We start from the raw sequence: 27,303 nt of genomic DNA, 5'->3' as shown, positions 1-27,303 counted from the left end.
ATGCGTTAAAGACCCACGCAAAACATCATCAATACTTCAAGTTAATAATACCAGTGTATTGCAGCCTTTTGGGACTACTGTAATGTATTTTGCTATTTTATATGTATACCTATAATATGACAATTAATAATTGTGCTTCATATACACAATTCACTTACAAAACCCATGCATACACCAAAGTCAGTTTACATTGAATAAATTACTGTAATGAAATCCAATGGAACACAAAACTTTTTAAAATTAAGATGAAAATGAGTAGTTTTCATACAGAAAACAGCAAAATAATGATTGTAAAATGATAAAATTAATTATTATGTTACCCAGTAACACTGTATAAATCTGCAAGTTGGTAGAGAATATCTATTTCCAGTGGTGTAACTTGTCCAAAGTGGATTGCAGAGTGGGTAAATTCCTCTGGATTTAAAAGGGAAAGAGAAATAAAGCAATTGTGTTATCTGTCAAATTTCCTCTTTAAATGCTCACAAATAACTTTAACATCATAAAAATGAAATCTATCACCAAGAAGCAAAACCCATAATGCAAAGGGAAAAGATATCTTTAGGAGAACATCTGTCTTGAAACAGGCCTTTGCAACACAGAGCAAGTCTGATTCCACAATGGTAAGAATTCATCAAAGTCAACAAAAATCCTCATATTAGCAAGCTTAATAAAACCACACCCACAATTTGTGATTCTTGTTTCTGAAGTTCTGCAAAACAGAACAGAACAGAATAGTGGTCTATTATTCACAGTTTTAAGGGCAACTGACTCTCATCTATTGCCATCGTGTCCAGATTTCTTTCTCTGCTAGCTCTGAATGACCCCAAGCTTTGGTATTCATGTAGCCAAATTACATGACATGTTCATGACATACCTGGCAAGCTACAGTAATCAAGTCTGAGCTACTGTGAAAACACAGTAGCTTTTTTTTCACAACACAAATCCAAGCAAGGTGTATTTATGTATCTGCACCAAAAAACATTGCTAGGCAATTTGTTAGCACAATTTGGAGGATGAGGACAGGCATTCTATGCTTTCCTTTAGGGATGAAAGGTATGCAGAGCATATGAACATAAGCCAAACAAAGAAGAAGGGGGGGGGGGAGAACTTGGCATGCTTTTTACCACACATAGGCTTGGCTGGTCCCATCCATACAGGTAATAAAATCGGTGATAAAATCTGCCATAAAATGACTACAAAAGCAGTCCACTCATGCCTGCGGCAAGACTGAAATATGGCAACCTTTCATATGCACAGGGATTAGCTATGTCCTAACAGACAAAAACTATACATAAAACCACTCAGACAATTAAGCACTAAGAAGTTACAAATTATTACCATTTTTCTAAAAAAGATTTAATCATGGATAAAGCAACTAGACCTAAAACAACATAGGGATTACTCATGATGGATTTTCAAACTTAAATCCATTCTATCACATTCCCTAGGTACTTTCTACCTCTAAGCAACCATGCATCCCTTTCAGAGAGTGGTAAAATCCTCAATAATATACTGACTTGCAGTTATCCATTCAAACTAATAAGACCAACACAGCTCCCGCCAGAATCTCAATTCTTCTCCGTAATGAGCTAGCTGAAAATCATTACTAACCTGTGAGGATGAAAATCACCCTCTAAACACTTTCACAGTAGCCCTAACCTTGCATACTATTGCAGCTTCTCACTTGGCTTAACCCATATGCAACACCACATTACAAACTGGACAGAAATAAAAAATTAATAAAATGTAGGAAATGTACTTTACCTTTTGTGACTTCAACATCTTTTCTTGTACCTGCTATATTACTGTATATCTTCCTAACAAGATCCATGTTATTCAAAAGGGCATTAAATGCATTGAAATAGGAGAAGCTGACCTGATGTGAAACGGTTCCACCAGCTACCTTTAAAAATTAAACAAATGCAGTTAAGTGCCTTAAGCCCTTTTACAACATCTTATTACAAATTACAGAAACATCCATTTGGGCAAATAAGGAAAGAATTAAAGATATATTTCTATTCCTGTAATTTTAAGATATTTTTAATAGAAACATGAGGGGAGAATTATTAGACAGGATACTATTTTCTGGTAAAAATTGAACATTAGGAAATTATCAGGAAATAATCATGTAAGTAGATTATTAAATTTATCTGATACACACACTAAATGTGTCACTGAGTATTTTTCTAATACTCTTTATTTCTAATAGAGAAATGCATGTAAATGCTGCTTTAGATAAAGGCACTAACTGACTTCTTGCATCACATACAGCAGTGACCATTTATTTCAAAGTCTAAAGTTAGTGGATACCATAAATTTTATGGAAGACAGTATACCTTATTAGTTAGGCAAGGCAAGATTTATAGGTAAAACAGTAAGATAAAAGTTATTACTTTATATTTTATATAACTTTCATGCTTATATACTTTTTATACTATATACTTTTAGTTTATAACTTTTACATCATTACTTTACCTACAGATCTTGCCAGGCTATCACAGCTGTAACCATTCTACCTCCAGAATCTACATACTGATTTTCCAAATTCTGATCTGAAAGATCTTACTCTGTAAGAGTATATAAAAGGACAAAACTGTAAGTAGTCTCCACCTTTTGAGATCTGTCATATATTCAAATATAAAAATTAGATGCTTTTGACCTAAATGAATGTTCTTTCTGTGCCAAGTATAGTTTGCCCTGCTTTAGTGGAAAGTATAGTAGACTAACTCAAACTGTTTGCAACAGCACTTTAAGCATGTAAACTGGACTGCCAAACTTTTCCACTATTGCAGCCAAGGAGTGCTGCCATGTTTCACCCTGCCCACTCTGTTATGAAGGTGATAATCTCTAGCACCAAGGCAGTGATAAACAGGTAGGAGAAGACAAAGTGGGAGAGAAGCAATAACGTCTTAAAACATTACACCTATTAAACACTGAATTCAAGGCACTTTTGTTTACACTTACTGAAACTAAATTTTCTTCCACAAATGGAGTTAGCATATGTGAGCGAAGGGTAACCATGATGTCATTGAAGTCCAGCCCAGTTATCATACCACTTTTATTTTTGTCCTTCAATGCAAAGGCTTGTCTTGCATGTTCTGACTGCAGCTCCTAGAATGAATATTCAGAAATAGCAGATTAGAAGCAAATTCTGTAACTCACTGTTCACAAAACTCTCACTAATTTCATATTCTTACAGCATGCCTCAGTACTTCCGTGCATGTAGACCACAGCACAACTGCAGTTTAAACTTAAAGGCCAGCTAAACTAGAACCAGAAGTCTGCATACTGATTCTATGCACAGAATCATTCCTCTGTCAAAGAAAAGCCTCAATTCAACTGTAAGGAAATATGCACTTTCACTAAATGATTTGAGAAATAAACTTCACATACCCATGTCCTGTCTGCTATCTATTCCTTTATTAAATACTTAACTGCTAGAGAAACTTCTGATATTGATCTTAAAGACTCAAAGTGAGCTGATCTCTTACACATCCAAGAGGAAATATGACTGGGCTATTATAAACTAACTAATTGAAAAGTACTTGAAAATAAACAGGAGGACAGTGGAAATTATATAATATAGATTTAGACTGCCCCCAACAGCTGCCTCCCATAATATCAGAAATGGTCAGTCATTTCAGGCAATTTAAAACTCCTATACAATCTGTAAAAACCTTCATATAAAGCACACTGCAGTAACCTAACCTCAAGATAATAGTGATGGTTGTAAATTCTATGTCCAGAAAAAGTTGTTTCCTTCTGTTCAAGCAAACAATAAAGCACATTCAGCTGTCATTCAGACCTCTAGAAGCAGCTAAAATAATAACCATGTTCTGACAGACAGTAAGAAGAGGGCAAACTATCTAGCTTGTATCACCTTTACAGTAATTTCTCAAGTCTTACAACCTCAAGATCAAGGTTTTCTAGATCATGGTGCAACAAGCTTGCTCTGATCCAAGTCCCAAACCGCACAAGATGCTGTTAGACCAAGTAAGAAAAACAACCTGATGTAAAAGGAGGAACAATAATATCCAACTTTTGTACATAGTGAAATTACCACAGTCCATACTACCTTTCCGTACTAAGGGTTTTTATTATATGATGACAGTAAAAGGTTACTGTATCTTACATGACAGTATCTTGGAACAGCAAAAAAAAACCGGAACAGATATTTATCACTTTGCTCTGGGTTCCCAACATAAAGATTCTTCTCACTAGCAATCTGATTTTTTTCTGCATTAGTGTTCCAAATTCGTGCCTGGGATCACTTAAAACATGCAGTATCAAACACAGGACACAAGTTTATTCCTTGAAAGTAACATCAAGTTATACTGCAGCCTTGAAAGACTGTGCCAAACTCCAGTATCTCAATTTACAACATAGACTTCAGATCCTACCTAGTTAGACATGTTTTTCTAGAATCTGCTCTAGATCTATTTTTATCCTGGACAATAATTACAGATTATATCAAAGCACATCTATCACTCCCTACTTTTAAGACAGTATGTCCAGAACTATTTTGTACAAAAGGCCAGCTATGGAAGTACATTATCTATTTTTCTTTGGGTCTACTAGACAGAAAACTGTAAGTAATACCATGAGATGATCACTGCACGTTAATTTATGGAATTCAGTGCAATTACCTACAATTCTGCGAACTCCCTTCTCATGGATTATAATGTATATTTCTCCTACTTTCCTCTTCTTCCATCCTTTATAACTGATGTCTTCCTTTACTTCCTCCTAGTATAATGTTCAATTCATAGTACGTTTTTAACTTTTTGGCTTAGCAAAGTCCAGTTCTAGGAGTGATATCCCTTAAAGCCTGATCCCTAGAGGGTGCTTCAGCAACGTCTCAGGAAAGCAGATTTGCCTCCTGCGAAGCTGGCTGCATTTAAGACCAAACTCCCAACATATGTGTGGTAGCATGCATGCCAGTGAGAGGAAAAAAAGGGTATTAGGATAACATTTACAAAACTAAAAGAAATGTTAAAGAAGCTAAAACCTTTATATGGGAGGTTATATGGTTAATAACAACTGGTTATCTTAAGGATGCAATCTTTCTCTGGTAGAGGGTAGTTTTGCTATTAAATTCCTATGACAGAAAAAGTAGACTCTCAATCCAGTTTAACAACAATCAGTAAAATGGTTAATTTCATAAACAGTATATTTAGTCCCATTCTTTTACAGGATGGTATTCAAGTTAAAGCACAATGAGTACACACTGCTTACAGAACTGGTATGGAGAAATAACAGTTCATCATAACTGTCAGGATTAGTATCAGATGATGATTATCACTACCAGAATAAACTCAAAATTTATAATGGTATTAGTGTATTATTAGAAGTGAAAATGAATTTCAGTTCTACTTTGGAAGAAGGTTAATAACTGACCTGAAGAAACTGAGTGAACTCTGAATAGTTAAGGTGCTTCTTCCTGTTATGTCCAAAATGCAGTCGAATGAACTCACAGTCCCAGTTGAAGGGGATTTGAAGATGAATAATAGTTTGTTCAAATATTTCTTTGACATTTGCTTTGGGAGAGGGAAAAACAACAAGTGAGCTTCGGGGTACAGTAAATCTACAAACATTGCAGGAAGGATACAAACAAATGATGTTTTAAGCAGCTGTTTAAGAAGTGTTTTAGTTTGTTAAGAATAATTGCTAACCAAACCTTTACAGACCTGTGTAAGAACGCATTTGCGACACAACGTGATACTTTTTGTATTACCGCATAAAACCTTGGAGCGAGTGTTTTATTTAGTTTTAATTAAGAAGCAATTTCCCTCATACATGACAAATAAGAGCTATTTTGCATTCTGATATAAAAATCAATAGTGGTTCTCTGTCTCTGCTAGGAGTCAAATTAAGCCCTTTATCAAGAGCACGAATACCCGCATTACAATCTCACACAATATTTGTCATACTAAGTATGGTTTGATTGAAACTTGATTATTACAATCACACTGTCTGAATATGTCTATTGAAGATAGGTATAAGAAATGCCATCTAAAACGTATCATTAACTCAGCAGAAAGCACCTTATTAAAAGCTTTTGATAAGGCCTTAGCACAAAAATCAAATCCTATAAAACATAATTGGTAGTCTCAGTTATTAAAATGTTTTAAGATAAGTGAAGATAGAGATGTCCTCTTTTAAATGAAGTAAAGGAAAAAACTGTCATTTCAGAATATGGAATTCTCCGTATGTACACTGTACAACTGAAATCTCAATGCCAAATGCATTATCTGAATTCAGTCAAAAACCTTATCTGAAAAAAAAAGCATGCTTTATTCATACACAGCATTGCCATGCTGCAAAACAAGCGTGCTTTTTGTGCAGATTGTCCAACCACATAAACAGTATAACTGGACATCTACCCATACCACATGAACACTTTTCAAAATCTACCTCAAAGTATCTGAATTGATTTGTTTTTATCAACTAACCTAGAACCTCCAACCAACCAAAATAAAATGCAGCATATAGCTTAAATTTAAAACAACGTATAAAATATTGTAACTGAAAACACACCTCTTCTTTTATATGTTTAGAATAAGCAGTTCTGCTAAAAGACAAAATGCAATGAGAGAACTTTAATATCATTTGATAACTCCATCAAGAGCTATTTACTTGGAGTAAATGTGTTGCTTTCTCTATGCTAAAGGACTACTTGATTCATTCATCCCTTCAATTCTATAGCCATTCTACTAGTTCTAGATCAATACTAGGCAAATCACTATTTGGTTTTATCTTTTCAGTGAGGAAAGGAAGAGGAATGTTCAGAACAAATCTGCCTCAGAACAGGGACATACAAAGTAGGACTCCTTGGCTAGATCACCTGCTTCCCAGTTAGTTTGGGATTACATATTCAAAGGGCAGATTATGGCTAGTAAGTGATTTAACTGTAATGTAGCCCTTACTTAAAGGTCATACATAGACTATAGTCAAAAAACTGCAATTTAAACCATAGTTTCCACTACAATGTAGGCTAAAGGAGTTGTTCAGGTAAACAAGAAACTTAAAAACTATCCTGACTACTTGTAACTGTCCACTCATATCTATTCACCAGTATCAATATGCAAGGTGAGGGTTAAAAAAATGAGAGATAAAGCACGCAATACGTGGTGCTAAACTATTTTATTTTGCCATACTTCCTTTGAAAGTTTTGTCTGTAGCAGATTTATTCATCATTGCTAGAGATCAAGGAACCAGCAGATGTAAATATAAATTCCCCACCTACCACTAATTCACTGCAGCTTCTGACCAAGCTACCTAGGGTCTTCATGTACTACAAACACAAGCAGATCAGTGCAGCTCACTATTGAGCTTGCAAAATGGCACTGAACTGTGAATGGAACAGAATACAGGCCTGCTTAATTGGATCTATTGGCTTGGCTACTAATGTACAGAGTGCCAACTAGTGACTACTTACACATCTGTGAAACTGACTTCTAATACATACTGAGTTCTCCTAATGAAAACTTAGGAAAGAACGTGCTGAAGTAGCCAGAAAATTTAAATTGTATTTTCAGTTGTTTCCAATGATTGCTTCTTTTAACCTTAGAGAAAGGTTAAAAAAAAGTCTCACAAAAAATATTCATAGATGCTCATATAGACAGATCTTCCAATTATTTTTAATGAGACTTAAGCCCCTGGTCTTTTCATAACTCTCATTCAAGCATTTAATTGTATACTACTTAACTAAGAATCGGTTTCCTACGCTATAGATTTATTCTTCTTAAAAACATTTACAACTAGTCGTCAACACATCACAAGTCAAGATTCTTCAGCACATAAAAATAATACTGGTAAATGAATTAACAAATTTATATTCAATAGTTGAGTGTATTGGTACTTGAAGAATCCCAGTAGTGGCTAACTAGCTTTAATAAATGGTATCCAAATTAGCCTGTTGCCTCCCTGAAAACTGAGGTACCTTATCCATTTTTCTTCCACAGGCAATTGCTCACAATCAGTAACATGTACTGCACGCATTACAGTAGTCTGGGTTTAAGGATATGCTGTTGTACCTAATGCTTAATTAATTCCACGTTGGCTTTCTTTATGAAACATTTGGGGTACAGGAGCAAAACCGCGTACCTGTTGGGAATAACTGACACAGTTAAAACGATTGAAATTCTAAATACAATTTTCCAAAGCCATTTGGGATTCTCAAACATCTCTAGATAAGCACTAAAATTTACTACTTCTACCCAAGAGTAGCGATGTTTTCTTCACAATATATCAAGAATACCTTTTTAATCCAATTTTGTTGGCTATTCTCTTATATTAAAGGAAATAGCCATCACCACAACGAGGAACTTGTGTGATGAGAAGCAGCAAACAGACAATCACATTTCAGAAATTACACATAATGTGATCATCACCTACACTTTCACCACTTTGAATTATGATCAAATGTCTTGTTTTTAATTTATTTTTTTCACAGCAGAAGCAAAGCACTGACAACAAAGAAAACAGGTAACATTAAGGTACAGATGCTGGGGTTTTTTGCTTTTTTTTATCTCCCTCAGTCAAAACCCAGTAATGCTTCTAAATTAAGATAAACTACAAGTACTTCAAATTTCCAACAGTGCTATTCTGCAGGGGGCAAACAGCAAATTATATTTAAACCCTTTCATTTTAGTATGACATTTTACAGAATGCATTCATTGTCCCTGTCAATACATGTTGCTCATTTACTAATGTCTTCTCCTACTCTTTGCTCACCTTTCCGCAGTGGCATTCTTTCCTACTGAGCTGATAACTTTCTTTCCAGGCTTATAGCAATGCATTTTCTTCTGAGATAGGCATACAAGTCAGCATCCTGATGACATACTCAACTTACCATCAGCCCCAGGAACAATAAACCTACTACTCTAGTGCACTAGTACATTACCTCCAAGGCGACACGCATTCTCTCAAGATTGCTTCAGAATTTCCCCACCCAATCATTTTAAACAAATTATAGATGCCTGGAGCAGCTATCTGCAGGCAGCATACATGTGACTGGCTCAACCTCCATCAAACACCGTTACCTATTGGGCTCAGAAAAATGATACAAAAACCCCAAAGTTTTTAGGCAATACTGAATTTCACAGGAGGAGGAAGAATACTTCAAGTTATAAACACTACAATGTCTTGTTGATAGCCCATGGTGGGGATGAGCTCAGTACCCCAAGTAAGCCTTGAGATAGTACCTATTATTTATTCTGACTTATCAGCTCCCCAAGAAGCAGAGTGGAAACCTCACACAATTCCAGTGCCATTAACCTGTTAACAGAGTTTGCCATTCCCTCTCACCAGTGATGGAACATCAATCATGCTTGCTAGAGACACAAAAATATAAATGTGATTGATAGTTTTAAATACTAGCATAAGTATGCTAAAGGTTTGTTGTTTAATAGGGTTTTTTTTTTAATCTGTCTACTCAGTCATCTACAGTCCCATTGTACATATTTCAGCCTTAATGTACATAATGCATTTTAACATATTCTATGTTGCTATTTTTCACTATTTTTGCTAACAGCAAGTTTTACATATTTCCACTTTCAGGTATAAAATAAAAAAATCATAGTTAAAGGCAAAAGGACTTTTTTTGTAGCACCTGATGCAACAGAAGTACATTAAGAGTGATCCAAATGTAAATAATACAATAATTACTTTGATGTGAGAACAAAGTGACAAGTGGCAGGAAAAGTGAGAAAGCTAAACTAGAAATAGTTACATTGTATTTCTACTCTTATTGTAAAAGGATTAGCGATTCTGTTTAAGGTTAAGATTAGTGATGGCCATAACAACAAATTGTCAATATACACAATTTTAACATGGAGTTCTCCTTTTCCATTCCCTCTTACTGACTATGGTGTTGAACTTAATACTATATTATTATTATAAAAAATAAGGAGGGGGTCCCGTCCTGCACTGCTCACAAGTGTTTAAAACTGTGGTTTAAACCTTAAAGAATCATACAACAGGAAAGAAACAAACAAAAAAACAAAAAAACCCATGAGGACAAAAGAAAGTCATAACATACAGTGACATTTCCTACATTATCTGCATGTGTTAAGCAAAAGACATCTTGAAAACAGGCAACTAATGTATGGCTACCAGGAAGCCAAGAAAAACAGCAGTTCTAGTTTACAGCACACTTGATAAAAACATGTTTTTTTCTTATATCCTCAGATCTGTAGCCATGTGATTATGAGATTTTTTCTGTTTACATTTTAAAAGGTTTCCAGCCTTTATGGTTGCAAATGATATTTTATATAGCAGAACTCTTAAGATTAAATCCAAATCCTAGCATTTTCAATCCAATTGCTCTTTTGGAAATGGGGGAGGAGTGAGTACTAGGAGTGATCTGCGTTTCCTGAAAAATACTCAAAAGCAAAGAACTATAACATATATTCAACTCCTTTCTCTTGTTCTTCTCACTCACCTTCTTCCGCTGTTCTTAAACGCTACGTCCTGATTAATGGAAATCTGAACTTTCTCTCCCAGATTAAAATTTGTATAAGAAAATAGATGGACAAGATTTCAGTATCACTGTATATCCAACTTCTGAAACTATTACATTGATGTTTATTATTTCAGTTCACCAATATCACGGTAATCTTCACATAGTTGCATTACTAGGTATCCAATCCCCTTACTCCCCCCAGTGCCTTTAAAGAAGAGGTCATTATACTCTGCAAAATATTTTTAATTAGATTTTGAGCTGCAGGATGTTTTTAAAACCCTTATGTTCAGTTCCACAAATATTTTCCAATTATCTCCAAAATAATGTAAAAATTCTGAGTACAGAAGAATCACGAACATGAAAGCAGTAAAATTGTTTCAAAATCTCATTATCTTAGCTCCATCTTTCTATCCATACCAGCATGGGTATTTCACTAAAAAAGTGTCTCTGAAATTCTCCAGTTTATCAGAGAATGGCTTTCTTTGTGGTGACTCTACAAGGAAGAACAGCTGGAAAAAGCCTTCAAATTGTACATTCCAATTAAAAGTGATACAGTCCAGATCATTCTATGATTTGCCGAAGGGAGAAATTACAAAGAATCCTTTTACTTCTAGTTAGACAACCTATTTTTGAGAGAAGTTTCAGTGATAGTCACAGACTTCACCTTTTAACCACAGTAAGGATTACCTGCTTCAACATCAAAGCAAACCAAATAGCTTGAGCAGATTTAATACTCAGGTTTGCTTTAACCTGAATTCAGGTCAAAAGACCTGCACAGAATAGCAATAAAAAGAAGTTTGCTTAGTACAATAGCATTAATTTTATGGAGTGTTTTTAAATATTTCACTCATGTTAAGTAGCTTAGTCAGTTACATCCCATTATCAAAAAAGCAAGGTGGTGGTCAGTCTTCTCTGGCTATAGATACCACCCCGTAACAAGAAAGACAATGCATGAAAAAAATAAAATCACTTCTCTTTATCAGCTTTAGCTGTTACTTGTAAATATTTTATGGTTAAAGAAATACTGTAAGAGCTCATCAGCAACACACTTCCCATAAATATTCACCTAGGAATCATTTATGAAGACGTACAAGCATTTGATCAGGAAAAGAAATGCTTTTTTTGTATTTCTCCATGATTAAAAAGTCATTTAAACTACACTGTCACTTGTATCAATGGGTTATGAAAATCATCATTTTATTGCTTTTTATTCACCAAGCTGACAGCAAGTCCAGTGCAGCTGAAACATGCAAAGGGTACTGAGCAGCACAGTTTGCTCGTACAAAGTAGGTCCAATTTCTTGTTCTTGCAATGGACCTCCTATACAAATATTGCAGCATACTATCTGCACATTTATGGCAGTCATTCATACAGGATTTCTGGATGTCCAAAACTCCTGGAAAAATGTCCCAAAGCAATAAGAAAGTAGATGACATTAAAGTGACAGAAGGCTTCCTGTTTCAACAATCCCAATTAACATATGATATTGCACAAAGACATTGATTAGCACAGCATAGCTGACAAGTATTTCTACCAAATAGTTTCTAATGAATCATAAACTTTGTCCTCTTCATTTCTCAACTCATAAGACAGAAGTTCTTCTGTAATACAATTTAATTAATAGTTTCCTCATTGGAGAGTTGGAAGCTAAACTCTTGAAGAGATAAGTGGCAGATTGAGGCTCAAGGGGACTGCAAGAAGCTAAAGTGCTCAAGTATGGTCCGAGTCCATGTCAGTAAATAAATCCTAAAGAGATGTGAACCTGACTGGAGCAACTTGCTTTCAAATACAGAGCCAGCTCCAAAAATCAACAACTATACTTAACTTTCTCCAGATAACTGAAAATTTGAGTAGTTCAGGATATTTTTTGAAAATGCCATACAGTCATACCCAAATGATTTTGCGACATTATCTCACATCCAGCAAGGCCAGTGTTGGGTTCAAGTTACTGGCCTAACAGACCCAAGTTGATTCTGTGTTCCACTCTCCAGCACCCCCACCCCTTGCTCCAGATGCACAGTGCAGAAAAACCTCGGTAAATCCATGTCACTTCTGGCAAGACTTACTGGCTTGAGTTAGCTTTGGAATCAATGCAATCACATCCACATGGCATTGCATCTGAGCTAGAAAATACTGACTCATGTTTGCTCCCATAACCAAGAGGGTTTATCTGCAGACTGGATACATTACACACTCATAGAAGAGAGCTGACTTGCCTGACAGCAATTCTCACACCAACTGGCTAAACTTACTCCATTTCAGTATATTTCTAATAGTTTATTACAACTTTTAACTTTAAGATCTAATTTTATATATTCTTTTGTTTTTACATGAAACTAAACTCTGTGCCTTTCTGTTTATGTGGTGTGAAAATGAAAGAGTGCAGGACTCATTTATAAAATAGCCTCTACAGGCCACAAGACTGACTTGGAAATTGACTGTGGAGTTACCAAATTCTGAACATGTCATCATTCACATTTTTCCCACATGCATTAATTTGTATGATATGCCTACGAAGTAAGAATAAGTAGCCCATGTTACAAACAACAACAACAAAAAAGGCAAAAAAGCAACAGTAAACGTGGGAACTGTAGCACAAAAATATGTACCACTGATATGTTACAACATACTACTAAATATAGTAATAATTGCAATGTAATTAATTTTATAAAAACAAGAAACCAATAGTAAATTTTAAATTCCCTAAAGAGTTTCCTATTCAAGATTTATCAGCCTTATTAAAAAAAAATCAGCAAGAAAGATATGGAAAAAATAATGCAATTTTCTGTTTTACAGTTTCTCTTGTTTGTGTTGTTCTTTTAGCCTTCAATATAATGATGTGCTCATAAAAATAACAATCCCCAGTCTGACTGAGGAATCTGTATACAATCTGAAATTAATTTTTTTTCATTTACGGAACCAGCTATTTCAAGTGCATTCATGACAGCTACAAAGTGCATATCCCCATTTTGTGAGATTATTAAATATACCATCCTTAACACAGTCACACTGATTGTAGTAGTTTATCTACTTCCTAATGACTGCATCTATTGACTTCACGTTTACTTAAGTTCCAAAAGATCTTCTTTTCAAGATGTTGTGTATCCAAATTGCTTAGTATTTGACCCTTCAGTTATGTCTGTTAAATTACATCGTTAAGTCAAGCAGTTTCTTTCCATAAAAAGATCCTTGCATATTTTTTTCCAACAAGTTGCAACAATTTTCATAAGAATGAAATGGTACAAACAGCAAGTGGTTACAAATCCAAGCATAGTTTGTATTTTCTTTATTGAGAGCTTTATTCCTTTGGATAGAAATAACATTTAATTCTCATTCCATTTTATTAAAATTCTTAGCATTGATTTATCTGATTTTCATCAACATACAAAGTTTTAAAAATAAAACCTCCTTAAACTGCAACGTTAATAACAGTTATTTAGCAACATAATAAAGCAGTATAGTTAGCCTGAAGAATTTTGTCCAATTACTAATTTATGTGATTAGGAAAAAAAAAAAGTAACAAAACTTAAAGGTCATATTTTCTTCCTAATTTTTCAAATATATGATCTAGTTGGAAGTTACACTTGTAACATTAAAGTAAGATTTGCTCCTCAAGAAAAGGAACACTAAACTAGGAATTCAGAAGATTAGACCTCCTTCATTTCTATATTGAGCTCTTACTGTATCTAATGACAATTCTTCAAAGATATGCGGAGATCCAGAACATACTTTAAAAATCCCTCATCATTGAAGGAGTTCAAAGTCTATGACACAGAATTTTACTTAGGATGACACTGAACAAAACAGCATTGTATTAACTACTTCAGGAACATGAAAAATCCTGATTCAAGAAGACAGAGCAAAATATATTTTGTTTCTCTGCATTTCTTAAGCTTGTATCACTTGAAAGAAAAAAAATGTTTTACTCATGCAAACTCTTAGGAAATCAGTACAGTACTGCACAATATCCATTTCTATGCACCAATGGTGATGAACCATTATTATGATTTATACTATCATAAACACTTTCTTAAAACGTTTTTCTTTAGATATTCTTACCAAATGTTACTTCTCCATTGCCACTCTTGTCAAATAACTGAAAAGCAACAATGAATATTGCATCTGGAGTACACAAAACAGATTCAAATGCCAAAAATTCTTGATAGGAAATCAACCTACAAAGGAAAATACAGAAGTTATAAAGATTTCAAAAAATTATTCACAATACCAATGATATTTTGTGTTTGATGATCTAGAAAATTGCATGGTCCAATTATTAAAATTCTTATATAAAAAAATATAAGACACTACACTAGAAACTGAAAAAGTATTTGTTACATTTAAGTAGTTACTTAACCTTTATGCAACTCAGTTTCTTCCTCTACAAAAGGACTGAATTCTTCATCAACAACAAAATATAATCAATTCTCAGTGAATACACACAATTTATTACCTTGTAATTATAAATGTAACCAGACAGCACTTAAAAATTAAGACATAAAAAACCCACAGAAATTCTACCACCACGAAATTTACAGGGCTGTCATTATATTACTAATTTATGTATGTATTTCTACTGAGAAAGGAAAGACAGCTTAATGCACCTATAGGAATATACTATACAATACATGTATTTTCTTAAAACAACATATAACATTCATAAAAAACAAACAGGTTCAGAAAAAGTTATACTTTACTACGTATATAGAAAAAATATTACACTTCAAATATAACATGAACCACAAAGTCATGTACTTGAGGACAAGAAAAAAAGAAAGAAACTATAAGAACGTTTGGACTTAAGGACAGGTAGACATGACCAAGGCAGGGAAGGATTTGAGTGTAACAGCAGATCACAAGATTCTGAGCTGTGTATGCAAGACAGTCACCATACAGAAAAATGCAACTCAGGATGCATTAGGAAAGCTGTTTCTGTGCGAGATAAGGAAGCAGTGGTATCCCCAGATAGGGTTCCCACACCATCTCTGGAACACTGCATGGAAATCCAAGTCCTTGTGTTCAACACACGTAAACTTAGACTTGAATGTATGCACAGGTAACTTACTAGGATAATCACAAATAACTTTTCTAGAGGAACTCAGCTTATTCTGACTAACAGAAAAAACATTTAGAAGGGATCCTAATGCTATATGTAAGAACAGCTGCAGAAAGATAAGCCCTAAACCAGGAGAAGATAAAGTATAATGTTGGCACAAGAACAAAACCACATATCCATAAAGATATTTAGAGCAGGCATATACTGTGGTCTTTCCAGCATACTGCAAGCAAAAGCCTTAGGTTTTAACAGCAAAATTGGTTTATTAAAACTGTGTGTTTCTATCCTTGTAAAAATAGGGGACTTAGCTTGGTGGCTTAGAATATTCCATCCAGTTACAAGTTCCTGAGCTCAGTTTATAGAAATAAATGATGGGATATCTATTTTAGCATCAAATAAATTATCAATGGGAATAAGAATTTTAATTACATTTTTTTAAATTAAAAAAAATTACTATTTCAGTAGATGCTGTTAAAACATAGAATATCACTGTAGATGGTACATTTTCCTAGAAAACATACATAATTCATCTGAACTTAGTACTCTTCATAGGAGATCATTAGCTCACAGTGATTACTTCACACATATAATGCTTACTGCTAAAGAGCAGCAGAGGGAAATTCTGTTCCCTACAGAAAAAAGAAAAAAAGAAAAAAAAAATCAAGCCACACTATTCATTAGTTTATCTGGTCTTTCTCTGTCAAAGTACACATGAAGCAGAATTGAGATACTTTAAACAAGGTTACATATGTTAACATTCTTGCATATATGCATTATTCAGAAAATACAGGAAAAAATGTAGTGATTTTGAAAGGAATTAAGATATGGCAAATAGAGAATTATGATATGAATTTGTCACACTTTAGCCACAAAAATCAGGGATGTGAGAATGGTTCTTCAGATGCAAAGTCAATTTCATCCAAAGGATGATCTTGATAAATAAGGGTTTAGTATCAGAGAAACAGAATATCCTTTAAAATAATTGTAAATACTATCATTTCAAAATATACCTCACATACAAGCATAAGCCTGACATACAAATTAATTCCTAACCAGGAAGCTTTATAACTGACAAAATCAAGTGACGATCTCTGTAGAATGCATTCGTAGAAGCCTGAACCTGAAAGAAGCCGTCTTCAGAGGTCTCACTTTAACAGTGCCTACAGCAAAAGGAGATAGACACATTCAATTTCCTTTCCATATATTCAACTTGCAATGCCTAAGAGCAGGGATATCCCCTGTGATCCTCCATTATCCATTAGGGCAGAGATAACAGGAGCTGGATTAAAAAGAATGATGGAGCTTCCCACCCAATTGCTACTGAAGTATCATTCAGTGAACCCACCGCATTACAGAGTCCATAACAACATCAAATCACTCACCTTTCATTTTATCTGTCACATTTTAAAAAAATTCCTTTCCTCTTATTTCTTCTGTACCGTTACCCTTCAAAAGCACACAAAGTAAGCCGTGTGTTTACAATTCTTCTCTACTTTCCTTTTTTCCTACTACAACTCTTTGCTCTTTTTTTCCCACACAACATAGCTTTTAGACATTATGTATAGCTCTGTTGTGACTCTCCATTATGTGAAACATCAACTCTTTCTTCAGGACTTAGCTTAGGAACACATTTCCAAATTTTAAGAACGATCTGCTGATAAAAAGAGTGCCCAGAAACAAGCAATTAAAATGAAGAATTTTAAATGACTACTGTGAAATTTTGAAGGTTTGAAGGGAGAAGAAAATCTTTGATTTTAAAACCGCAATACCTACTAATGTTAACTGACTTAGGTAATTGAGAAGCTGGTTTTGGCACACATATATATTATTCAGAGAGGATATTTATTCTAATTTCAACAGTAGCGCCTGCACTCTGAAGAAATAGAAATGCTTACAGCATCACTGAAATCTCATTGTATTAAACACATAGCAGACAAGGTAGTTTAGGCCAAATTCTAATTTAGAGCTCATCACATTGATTTCTCAGAACACACATTTGTAACAATGAAGAATAAACACTTTGAAAGTGAACAGTCATCTGTTTTAAGAACTGCCTTACAGAGTTCCACTAAAGCAAACCAGTTTTGTACTGTAGTAATGGGAGAACACAATAGTACTCCGGAACAGTTAAGTAAGGATCAAGTTACCATCAGGGAAAAAGTAAAAAAACATTTTTTTAAACATATGCCTACAGCCAGCCAGTTCCAAAATGTGGTTTTTTTCTAAAGTGCCAAACTCAAACCTAAATGAAATTAAAAAATATTAACAAAGAAAAGTTACCAAGAACATTTTGAGTATTTATTTGAAGGGCAAGCAAGGCTAAGAGAGTATGATAGCACATACAGGAATTAAATTTCGTAACAGAACCCAAAGCTTCTCAATGATTTGCTGTGTGACGTTGGGCTGTCATTTAATTTACAAATGTATGTATGGAATAGGACAACTGATACTTCCTTGGACTTCATAAAGTAACTTTAAGTCCTTGGAAAGATGTAATGCATTCCCGAATTCAGTTGAAGATTACAATAATTATTCATGCTACAGATGAAACTCTCTGTGCAGATGATATAGTTATTAGAGTCTGGATTTTGATATATTACAGCTCACCACAAATGGAAGAATGCGAATGTAAAAGTAAATAAATAAACCAATGATGATGATGATGGGGGTATAACAAATTCTTCACATGAAATACAGATTAGCGATAAATATAGATTAAAACATTTAAGAAAGTAAGTTTCAGACAAGTATTCAGACAGACAAACATTTTGCACTGCAGACCATATGGTAATAATTCCCATTCCCACTGTTCCCATACAGAAGTAGATAAAGCACACTTACCCATGTTTGATTATCTCACTTCAAATATTACCCAGATTTAAAAAAAAACAAACAACAAAAACTTATATTCACAGGGAAAGCAACAAAAAAGTGATGTCTCAATGTAAAGTTGTTGTAGCAATAAAACAAATTTTTGATTTCTTACTGTAAGAAAGATCCTTTTATAAGACATTTTCTGAAGAAACGCACACCGTAAAAGATAACAACAGCCTTCAGAGAAACAAGATACTCAACGTGTTCATTTACTAGTCATCAATTAGACTATTATTTCAACAGATACATACAAAATAGCCTTTTCAATCCATAACAATGCAACAAACCGCAGCCATGTTATTTGCATTTATCAAATGTATGTATATATCAAATGTATTATCAAAATGCTGCAGCTTTATAAAAAAAAAATCATGTAACATTACATGAAACAGGAGATCCTACATTTGTCATTTAGTGTAAAATGTATACAGCATATACAATTTCACTTGTAAAGCACAGATACTGTGCAAGCTGCTCAGGATACTATGCAAACTAATAATATATTCTAAAGCAGAACACAGGAAAACAAAAACATTTAAGTGATGTCAAAGGTCAGATTTAGACTCACAAATCCAAGGAAGTTAAGAGGCTTTCAATTCAAAATAAGTTACATCTATATATTTATAAACATATTGTATACTATTTTAACAGCAACTTTCTCTCTTCTCTACAAAATACCCACTCCCTTCTGCATTCTTGACCTGTTCTTTGGTCCATCTTAACCTTCTCACTTTACTTTAACAATGTCCACGCTTCCTACTACAATCCAAGGCCAAAACTAGAAGCCCTACATACAGTAAGAGAAAAGGCTCCTTTGAAGGCGAGTTAGAGGGTACTACCTCAGCAGAGTGGACATTTTGTAAATTAGTTTCAGAGAACTGTCTAAAAGCAAGTAATATCATCTGTAAGCAGAGTTGGAAAAGCTTTATGTGGTGTGACCTTATCTTGATTAGGCAAACACCTTCTTCTTTCATAGAGTCATTAGTGTCTCTCTTCCCTAATAGCCAGCACTTTAAAAAAGACCTAATGATTTGAATGGTTTGATTTGAATTGCACACTACAGAAATAAGAAAGCTTTTCCATATTTCCATGTTTAATCACAGGTACTAAAGACTACATAGTATATAATCACGGATGTGAGTATACAGAAAAGAACTTTTCCAAGGCAATCACACTACATTAAACTTACTTGCAGTTCAACTTCCTCTGGATTTGTAGTAATTGTTAAAACTCCATTAAAACAAATCTTAATTTAAAAAATGCACGTTAAACACCACATTTTTTTCCCAATTTCCACAAAAGTATAGTCTATTGTACTTGAGAAAAAAACTTATCATCTAAATAAGCTTAAAGCGTAATAAAATCAATAATGTATTTTAGAAGATTAAATTATCAAACTCATTCACTCACGCATTTACCAATGCATTACAAGCTTCTAATGGAAAGCAAAATTCTCACCCATCCTTAGTTTGATCTGCCACTCCAGCCAACAGCTGCACTGTTTTAGGATTGTAACGTGGATCTGTATAAAGTCCTAGGTATTTTTGCACAAAATCTTCTGCAGTCATGTAATGCTCACCATCTTTCTCAACACTGGCATACTAGAGTAAAAATAAAAAACAAAACCACACAAACAAAAATTAATCCATTTAGATGTTAAGTATCGGCGATTACCAAACTAGTATCTTTACTGAATATCACTGTGAATGGTGCACAACTGTCTGCATGTAACTGCTCTGAAATTAAAGGGCTTGATTAAACTAATAGCGTTACTATACTAGTTGCGTACCACCAACAATCAGATTATCCCTGTAGAACAGATGTGTTCACATAATGACCAATATCTTCTAATAAAAAGACAATTACATATTTTCAGCTTTCCATTTGCAGCTACACTGTGAAAACACAGCACATAAATTTTCTTACAATTTCTAGTAGCAGATATCTTCTGAATAATTGTTCCTGATCATTATTAGTTTGGAAAATATATATTATTTCTTTTCTCTTTTTGTGAGAAATAAATTTTCAGATTAATTTTTATCCTGAAACTAATGGTTTTGGCATTTTTCATTTAAGTAGAAATTCACACACACAGACAAAAAGGATTTGAGTCAACTGAAATGTTTTGAGTTTTAATTTTATTAACAATAAATTTTCAAATAAAAATCACAGGCAAATTTTAAATTATAGAATTTAAATATTAATAAAACTAACTAAGAATAAAATAACCAAGTACATCTTTATTACTTGTACACCAACACAACTGCCACACATCTGTATCAGTATTCTTACTAATCAGTTTTCTGTTTCAAATCATTAATCACTGGTTCTTATCTATAGGTCAACTTTTAATTTAAAGTGAACTTTTTAGCATAAAGTAAATTCCATGCCCTCAGCTGTCCAGTTACGCTGGGTAATACCAATCTTGAACTAAGAATGTGAGGAGGCAGGTGTAGAAAGCACCACAAGTGATGAATAAAAGGGAAATGTATTATGAAAGTTCATACCCCTCAGATCTTGTTTCAAGATGGCAGTATAGTTGCAGGAAAAATTTCTTGTAGTTTATTTATGATATGACAGTAATCTTAGAAATAAAACCTAAGTTTTCAGATTGCAAAGTTAAACTATGTTTGCATCCTGGAACACAGGAAAATAGCTCACAAAAGATTTCTAGTTCCCTAAACTACTGTGACCCAATCCAGTTTGATGACTGAGTTTGTTTCTCAGCATTTTTGCTCACAAAACCTGTAAGCAAGCTTATTTAATAGTTTTAAATCAATCTGTTCTGTTCACTCTCTACTGTACAGTCTACTTGTACACACAATGATCTAAATGCAGACCTTCAAACATATACATGAACTGTGTTCGTTCTGAGAAAGTGAAGTTACAAAACTACACAGCTGTTTCATTAGAATTTTGATTTCCAATAAAAGTAGTGATTTTTAATTCATTTGTAAAAATGTAATTCACCTTTCTAGGTTCTAGTCATTAAAAGATGACCACATAAGCATTCTCTGCAGAAAAAGAAACGGCAATGCCCCCCAAGACCTATAGTGCAACATCTATGCTAGTGAATTCAAACTTCAATTAATGGCCTTATCTGTAATTTTTAACTTTTCCACCGTATACTGCAGTATCTTGATTCAGTTGACACAGCTTTATGCGAAAGAGTAACAAAATGGGCCCTTACTCTGCCAGGGACCCACAGGAATTAGAGTATTAACAGTAAGACCTCCACACAATGCCTGTTAAGGTGTAACACTCCATTACGATAAAGGGGATCATTCACGTCTCATGCTTGTTTCAGCTGTATGCAACCCAACGAATGCAGTCAGGACATTATTTCAGCATAAAGGAGCTTGCATCAGCATCAATGCCTGCTTAAGCATCTCCTGTACCTCTTCCACAACACCAGCCCCTCACATCACCTCATCAACTCTCCCTCCTCCACCCTATAGCTGTGATGACAGCTGTTTACAAGACTGCACTGTAAACCAGATTAGTGAACTAATGCAGAATTAAACTAGATGATTTCCACAAAAACAGGAACACAAAGCAGTGGACAAGAACCCTTTAATTCAGCGGTGCTGCCGACACGACAATATAACGAAACTGTGGCTTCATTGAATCAACTCTGAAAGGTTCTCTTCTCAGTCATATGCACAAGTGACTAAAAAAAATGCATTATGAAGCACAACTCTGCTGCAAGACATGCAATCCAAAGAAAGTTTTATGTATGAAGGACCATCAAACATGCAGAATATTGAGCATATCTTCAAGAATAATGGAATTCAACTGTATGACAGTAGAGTGCATATCAAAGACAGTTAAAATCTAAATATCTTTTTTTCTTCACACACCAATTCATCCAAGTTTATTACAAATAGTGAATTGTTTTACAATAAATACTGTGTCTGGGAAGTTTTGTTAAAAAATTTTTGAGACAAAAATAATTAACTGACAGATACATTGATCTCCATACGAGAAGGTCATGGTATTTTGAAAGAGCTTGGCAGCGAGCCACTAAACTAAGGCCTGACAAAGTAGCTAGGCTATTCCCTTTTGGCATGTATTTACATTTGTCCTCAAGTTATCTTTTCACCATACAACTTAAGTCAAGAATCTTTTAGCACAAAATAGGCAATTGTAAATTATATCTTAATTTGCATATAAAACATAACACATCACTTAAATCTGTATTTTCCTCAGTCTTGAATTACATTACTTTATAACACAAAATTCTTACTATACATTTATAGACTGTCTCAGGTAAGCACTTGATGAATTTGCATGAAACTTTTTTTTAAACATCATCACATAACATGAACACACAAAACTCCTACTCTACTTGTACAATATAGTGCTAGGTATCGCCACACTTTCAGAAACAATGCTTTCTTTGAAAAATTGGTTAGTTTTCAATTTAAAGGGATTTTCTATCCCAATGATTTTATCTGGGCAGAGGAGAAATAAGTTCCAAAACAAAAGAGACCTATGAGTACTCTTAACATATTTTTTTTAAATTAAGCTAAGCTATGAGCAAGAGATTCAGGACATTTTTAAGCGGGGGGGGGCGGGAGTTTCCTGTATTAAAATTGGAAATTTTTGTTTCTTTCTCGACCTTGCTGGAACAGGTTCCACTTGCACTCAGCAGGCAGGGAATAATTCAACTATATTCCCCAAGGGCTGACTGTGTCTTGCCTAAGAAAAAAGAATGAAGGCTTACTAAGAAATCTGATAACTGTTGCTCTACGTAACTCTTTTATCCTTCAGTGAATTTCTATTTTGTTCCTTTATGGTTGTTACTGAAGTCAGTGGTTAGCAAACACCTGAGAGGTAACTTATTTGATGGTGCACAAACACGAAACTTCAGTGCCTGCATTTCATAGTTACAGGATTAGCACATCTTTTTAATACAAGTCAAACTTAAGATTTTTAACAGTTTAAAATAATAAAAAGAAATATATAGCAAGCTTCAGAAATTCTAAGAGAAAGGTATATATCAAGCATCCATTAAGATACAACTTAAACTGGATGGACAGAGGGCATGTGCACATTAGAGAATACACATGAACAGAAGGAAATTTAAGTACACCCTCTATGAATAAGGTGGATGACGAAGAGGCCTAGAGTTCACATCTTCCCTTCCACCCATTTCCAAGGGAAGCCAAATTTAGGAAGGAATGCACGACCTTTAGCTGAAGCTCACAGAACAGGCCAGCACTCTCAGCAAAGAGCACAACATATCTGACCCCTGATGTGTGCAACACTAGCAATATTTCATAACAAGACTCTCTACAACTTAGTCTTGGAAAGAGTGGGTTCTCTTCTAATTTTTTTAAAGTTTGCAACTAAGTTTGCTTGCTACCTATCAAACAAAAAACACAATTTCAACCTCAATTATAATCAAATATAATCCAAAAGAAATATAAACTCTCTTCCTATGCTAGACGAGTCTGTGTTCTCTTTTTTTACTGCAAATCTCAGATACTCAAGAGGAGACAGGAGAGCTTTCGTATTTTTCATTCCTCAGAGCACAAAACAATCCACAACTTAATTTGCATGTTTCTTTGAAGATTACAAGATAGACATGGAGAAGACCAAAAAGCTGTTTTAAAACCAGACTGTCTGCTTTTTAGGTCAATAACACATGTATTGTCAGAGAGACAATTTCAAGATCCAGTTGTACAATGTTCTTCCTCTCCACTTTTCCCTGTATGACCAAAATCAAGGACTTCAAACAATTACTTATTTCCAGAAGCAAGGAATTCTACTGACTGGAAGTCAAGAATCATAAAAAGCCCACATTTCCAAGTTGAATAGAGTATTTTGACACCACATTTCACTTTTCTGCAATCAAACATGCAAAAGGATCTTGCAAAAAGTTGGAAAAGAGCTGTGTGATGTTGTAGAACCACATATTTTATACTGTATTAATATATATTTTAAAAATGATATTTTCATGTTGCTTATTTTATTAACACACTCTACTGTATTCCCTACCTACAAAAGCTAAATGTCATGTCAACAATAAATGAACCTGTGATGGAAGATTTTTTACTAGAAACTAAATGCTGGGCTTTCACAGTTTGATTCCAACATTCTAAGTTTTAGCACTCCAGCAATGTTACCAGTGTAATCCAGTATGCAAAAGCAAAAATCTGCCAAAATCATGGTTGGGATATAAATTCTCTCTCTTAGGCAAAAAGGTCTCTCTGTCTACTTACCGTATGTGGAAACTGTTAGATAATATGGTAGGACCAAAAGATACATGTCAAAGATGAAATAATAGATTTTATTATTTACAGTATTAGCTCTAATACTTGATTTTATATTCTTTCCTTTTTCATAGAGGAAAGCTTCTTGCATATTCTGTGTAATACTCAACATAAAGGGGAAAGAAAAAAAGGTATTTTAGTGATTTTGGAAATATCAGCGGCCCAACTACGGACCTAAAACATAGTTATTGTTCTTATTCCATCTGCCCGATTCAAACCTTATTATCAAAGTTTTAGGACTGACTGGATTTTCCTTTCAGATTGTGCTTCACTGTAACTAAGGGGAGTGGAGAAAGCTTCATGCTGTTATTTACATATGTGAATTCTAAGGCCCTGCAAGGGATAATGTTATGAAATACATCAATCTTAAGAAATCAATTTTAAGTTCTAAAAACATTGCCAGTCATCCATCCATTTGTAAGAGGAACACATATAAACACCAAGGACAAAACATACAGCCATGGAAGAAGAATTTTTTTAGAATCTTGCAAAAGTGTATTTAAAAAATACCAGTACTTAGTTATGGTTATAATTATTTGCTTTATAGGAAATTAGAAAATACTTCAGAAAATTACTTGAGATTATCATTTGGAAATGATTAATCACGACTTGTGTCAGGAGCAGTTCCTCCTCAATGCCCAACAGCCCTTTCAACACACTGTGCCTGCAAAGTGAACTTTTAAGCGTCCCACAAGCATGACAAGCATATGATGCCATGGCAAACTGCTGCAAGGGCGAAAAATAAAAGTCTGTCAATCAAACAACATGAGACCAATCTTTTTACCTGCAAAAAAATATTTCGTAGTTCAGCAGGATCCGCTCTTTTGGTTGATGGCACCTGTAAACACAAGCAAGTTAATGCTTCGCTAGCTGGGCTACTGACAGAGTGTAGATAAAAACCGCCGTGTGCACTGATAAGGGCAGCAATACCAGGTCCCTTATCTAACCGACAGGGCGAATCTCAAACTTGATCCCTCTGTGCTTACTGCGGGACTCTACAGGACTCCAGTGCCGATGACAGCTGTCAGACTCAGGGCTGCCTGGAAGACGCGCGGCGCCCCGGCCCCACGCAACGCCAGCCGTTACCGCCCGGCGGGCCCAGCCGTTACCGCCCGCGCGCGCCGGATAACGGTCCTCCGCCGGGCCCCGCGGCGCCCCGCGCCCGCCGGGCCCTCGGCCCGCGCCCCCGCAGCCTCGCCGCTTCACCTCCGGAGGCGGAGGCAAAGCAGGCTGCGCTGCTCCTTCCCCGGGGCCGTCCCGCCATCACCGCCCCCGCTGGCGGCTTCCCCTGGCCCCCCGCGGGGCTCCCGCAGCAGCGGCTGCCTCCTCCCGCCGCCCGCCTCCCCCTCGGCCGCCCCGCGCGGGAAGGCGGGGGGTCCGCCCGTTTCCTCCTGCGACAAGCGACGGAGGGGGAGAGTCACCTTGACCGCCATGCTGCGCCCGGGGAGAAGGAGGAGGAGTCGCCCGCCGCTACCCACCCGCCGCGCCGCCGCAACAGCCGCCGCCTCAGCGCAGCGCTGTGGTAACGAGCGCTCTGCCCTGCCCTGCCCTGCCCTGCCCTGCCCCGCCCGGCGCGGCCCGCTCGCCTCGGCTGGCTCCCCTCAGCGGCCGCAGCGGCCGCCGGAGGTCCGCAGGGGCGAGGGGAGTGGAGCGGAGCCCACCGGTACCAGCCGTGGCCCTGCCTCCTGCCCCGCCTGCTCTCGGCGGGGCCCCTCGGCGGGCGCCCAGGGCAGGCGTGGTGTCGGTACCCCTTCGCCCCCCGCGTTAGCCGCCACACGGACCCACCGCGGGCGACGTTGGTTACGACGTTGGTTACGTTGGCATTAGCGCGGTTTGGACGGCGTGTCACCCGCCCCACCAAAGGCACCAGGAGCGCGGTTGTGGGTCCTTGCCTGGGGGGCTGCTGGTAGCACCTCCATAACGCAAAACTGAACTTTTTAAAATGCTACTGAAACTCATTTCTGGTTTAACAGATGCAGCCATTCCCTTGAGCGTCAGCAGAGCTATACCTGTTGATACCAAGTGCTGAAACTGTTCATAGACTGATACTCTGGCAGCATGGCTGCGAAGTGGTAGTAGCCCCATATTTCAAACGAAGCAGAGGCACAAAGTAATCAATTCTGGCTGGAATTCAGTAGCTTCTGACAGGCTCTTGTAATACTTCAGCAGTAGAGCACACTGACTTGCTTTGTACCTCAGAATTAAAAACATGCAGGCCACAGCCTCAAGTAAGGAGAAACTTGTACTTTGTTTGGACAGTTCAATCACAGTAAGTGCTTATAAAACCTGACTTAAACAATAATGTATGTTTTGCTGTACTATTTCAAGGGCCCAACAAGATCTCTTTTATTACGTCACTGGAAAACATAAAAAGGACAGTTTCTCTTATACCTCAGATAACACAGTGAGATGTAAAACTACAATATAGTAGTTGGGAATTTATAATGGTAGTCACAAGACAATGACTCGCATCTCTAAGTTTAAAAGAACTGATTTGCTCTAGAAAGCAGAACTTTTTTCGGCTATGGGTCAACAAAAACTTCCTGAAAATAACTGGGAGTTCACATACTACGTATGTGCCTATGTGCCAGCTGACAGCAGAAATAGCTTTGCTAGAAATCTGCCTATTT

General features: G+C 35.9%; 1 protein-coding gene across 1 annotated transcript in view; it reads right to left on the bottom strand.

Annotated features, from left to right (window-relative positions):
• Positions 1–26,140, bottom strand: part of SLC25A12 (solute carrier family 25 member 12) — a 52,444-nt gene extending 26,304 nt beyond the window's left edge. Inside the window, exons 1-8 of the mRNA XM_050900443.1 lie at positions 26,095–26,140; positions 25,458–25,511; positions 19,854–19,996; positions 14,525–14,640; positions 5,398–5,537; positions 2,965–3,111; positions 1,765–1,903; positions 321–414 (exon numbers count right to left, since the gene is read on the bottom strand). Of these exons, the coding sequence (XP_050756400.1) occupies positions 321–414; positions 1,765–1,903; positions 2,965–3,111; positions 5,398–5,537; positions 14,525–14,640; positions 19,854–19,996; positions 25,458–25,511; positions 26,095–26,106 (845 nt within the window). The 5' untranslated portion in view covers positions 26,107–26,140. The remainder of the gene's footprint in view (positions 1–320; positions 415–1,764; positions 1,904–2,964; positions 3,112–5,397; positions 5,538–14,524; positions 14,641–19,853; positions 19,997–25,457; positions 25,512–26,094) is intronic.
• Positions 26,141–27,303: the final 1,163 nt, after the last annotated feature.

Source organism: Gymnogyps californianus, chromosome 7 (genome assembly GCF_018139145.2).
Source record: "Gymnogyps californianus isolate 813 chromosome 7, ASM1813914v2, whole genome shotgun sequence".
NCBI lineage: Eukaryota > Metazoa > Chordata > Aves > Accipitriformes > Cathartidae > Gymnogyps > Gymnogyps californianus.
Note: the sequence above shows the minus strand (reverse complement) of the source record. Positions and strands in the feature narration are given on the sequence as shown.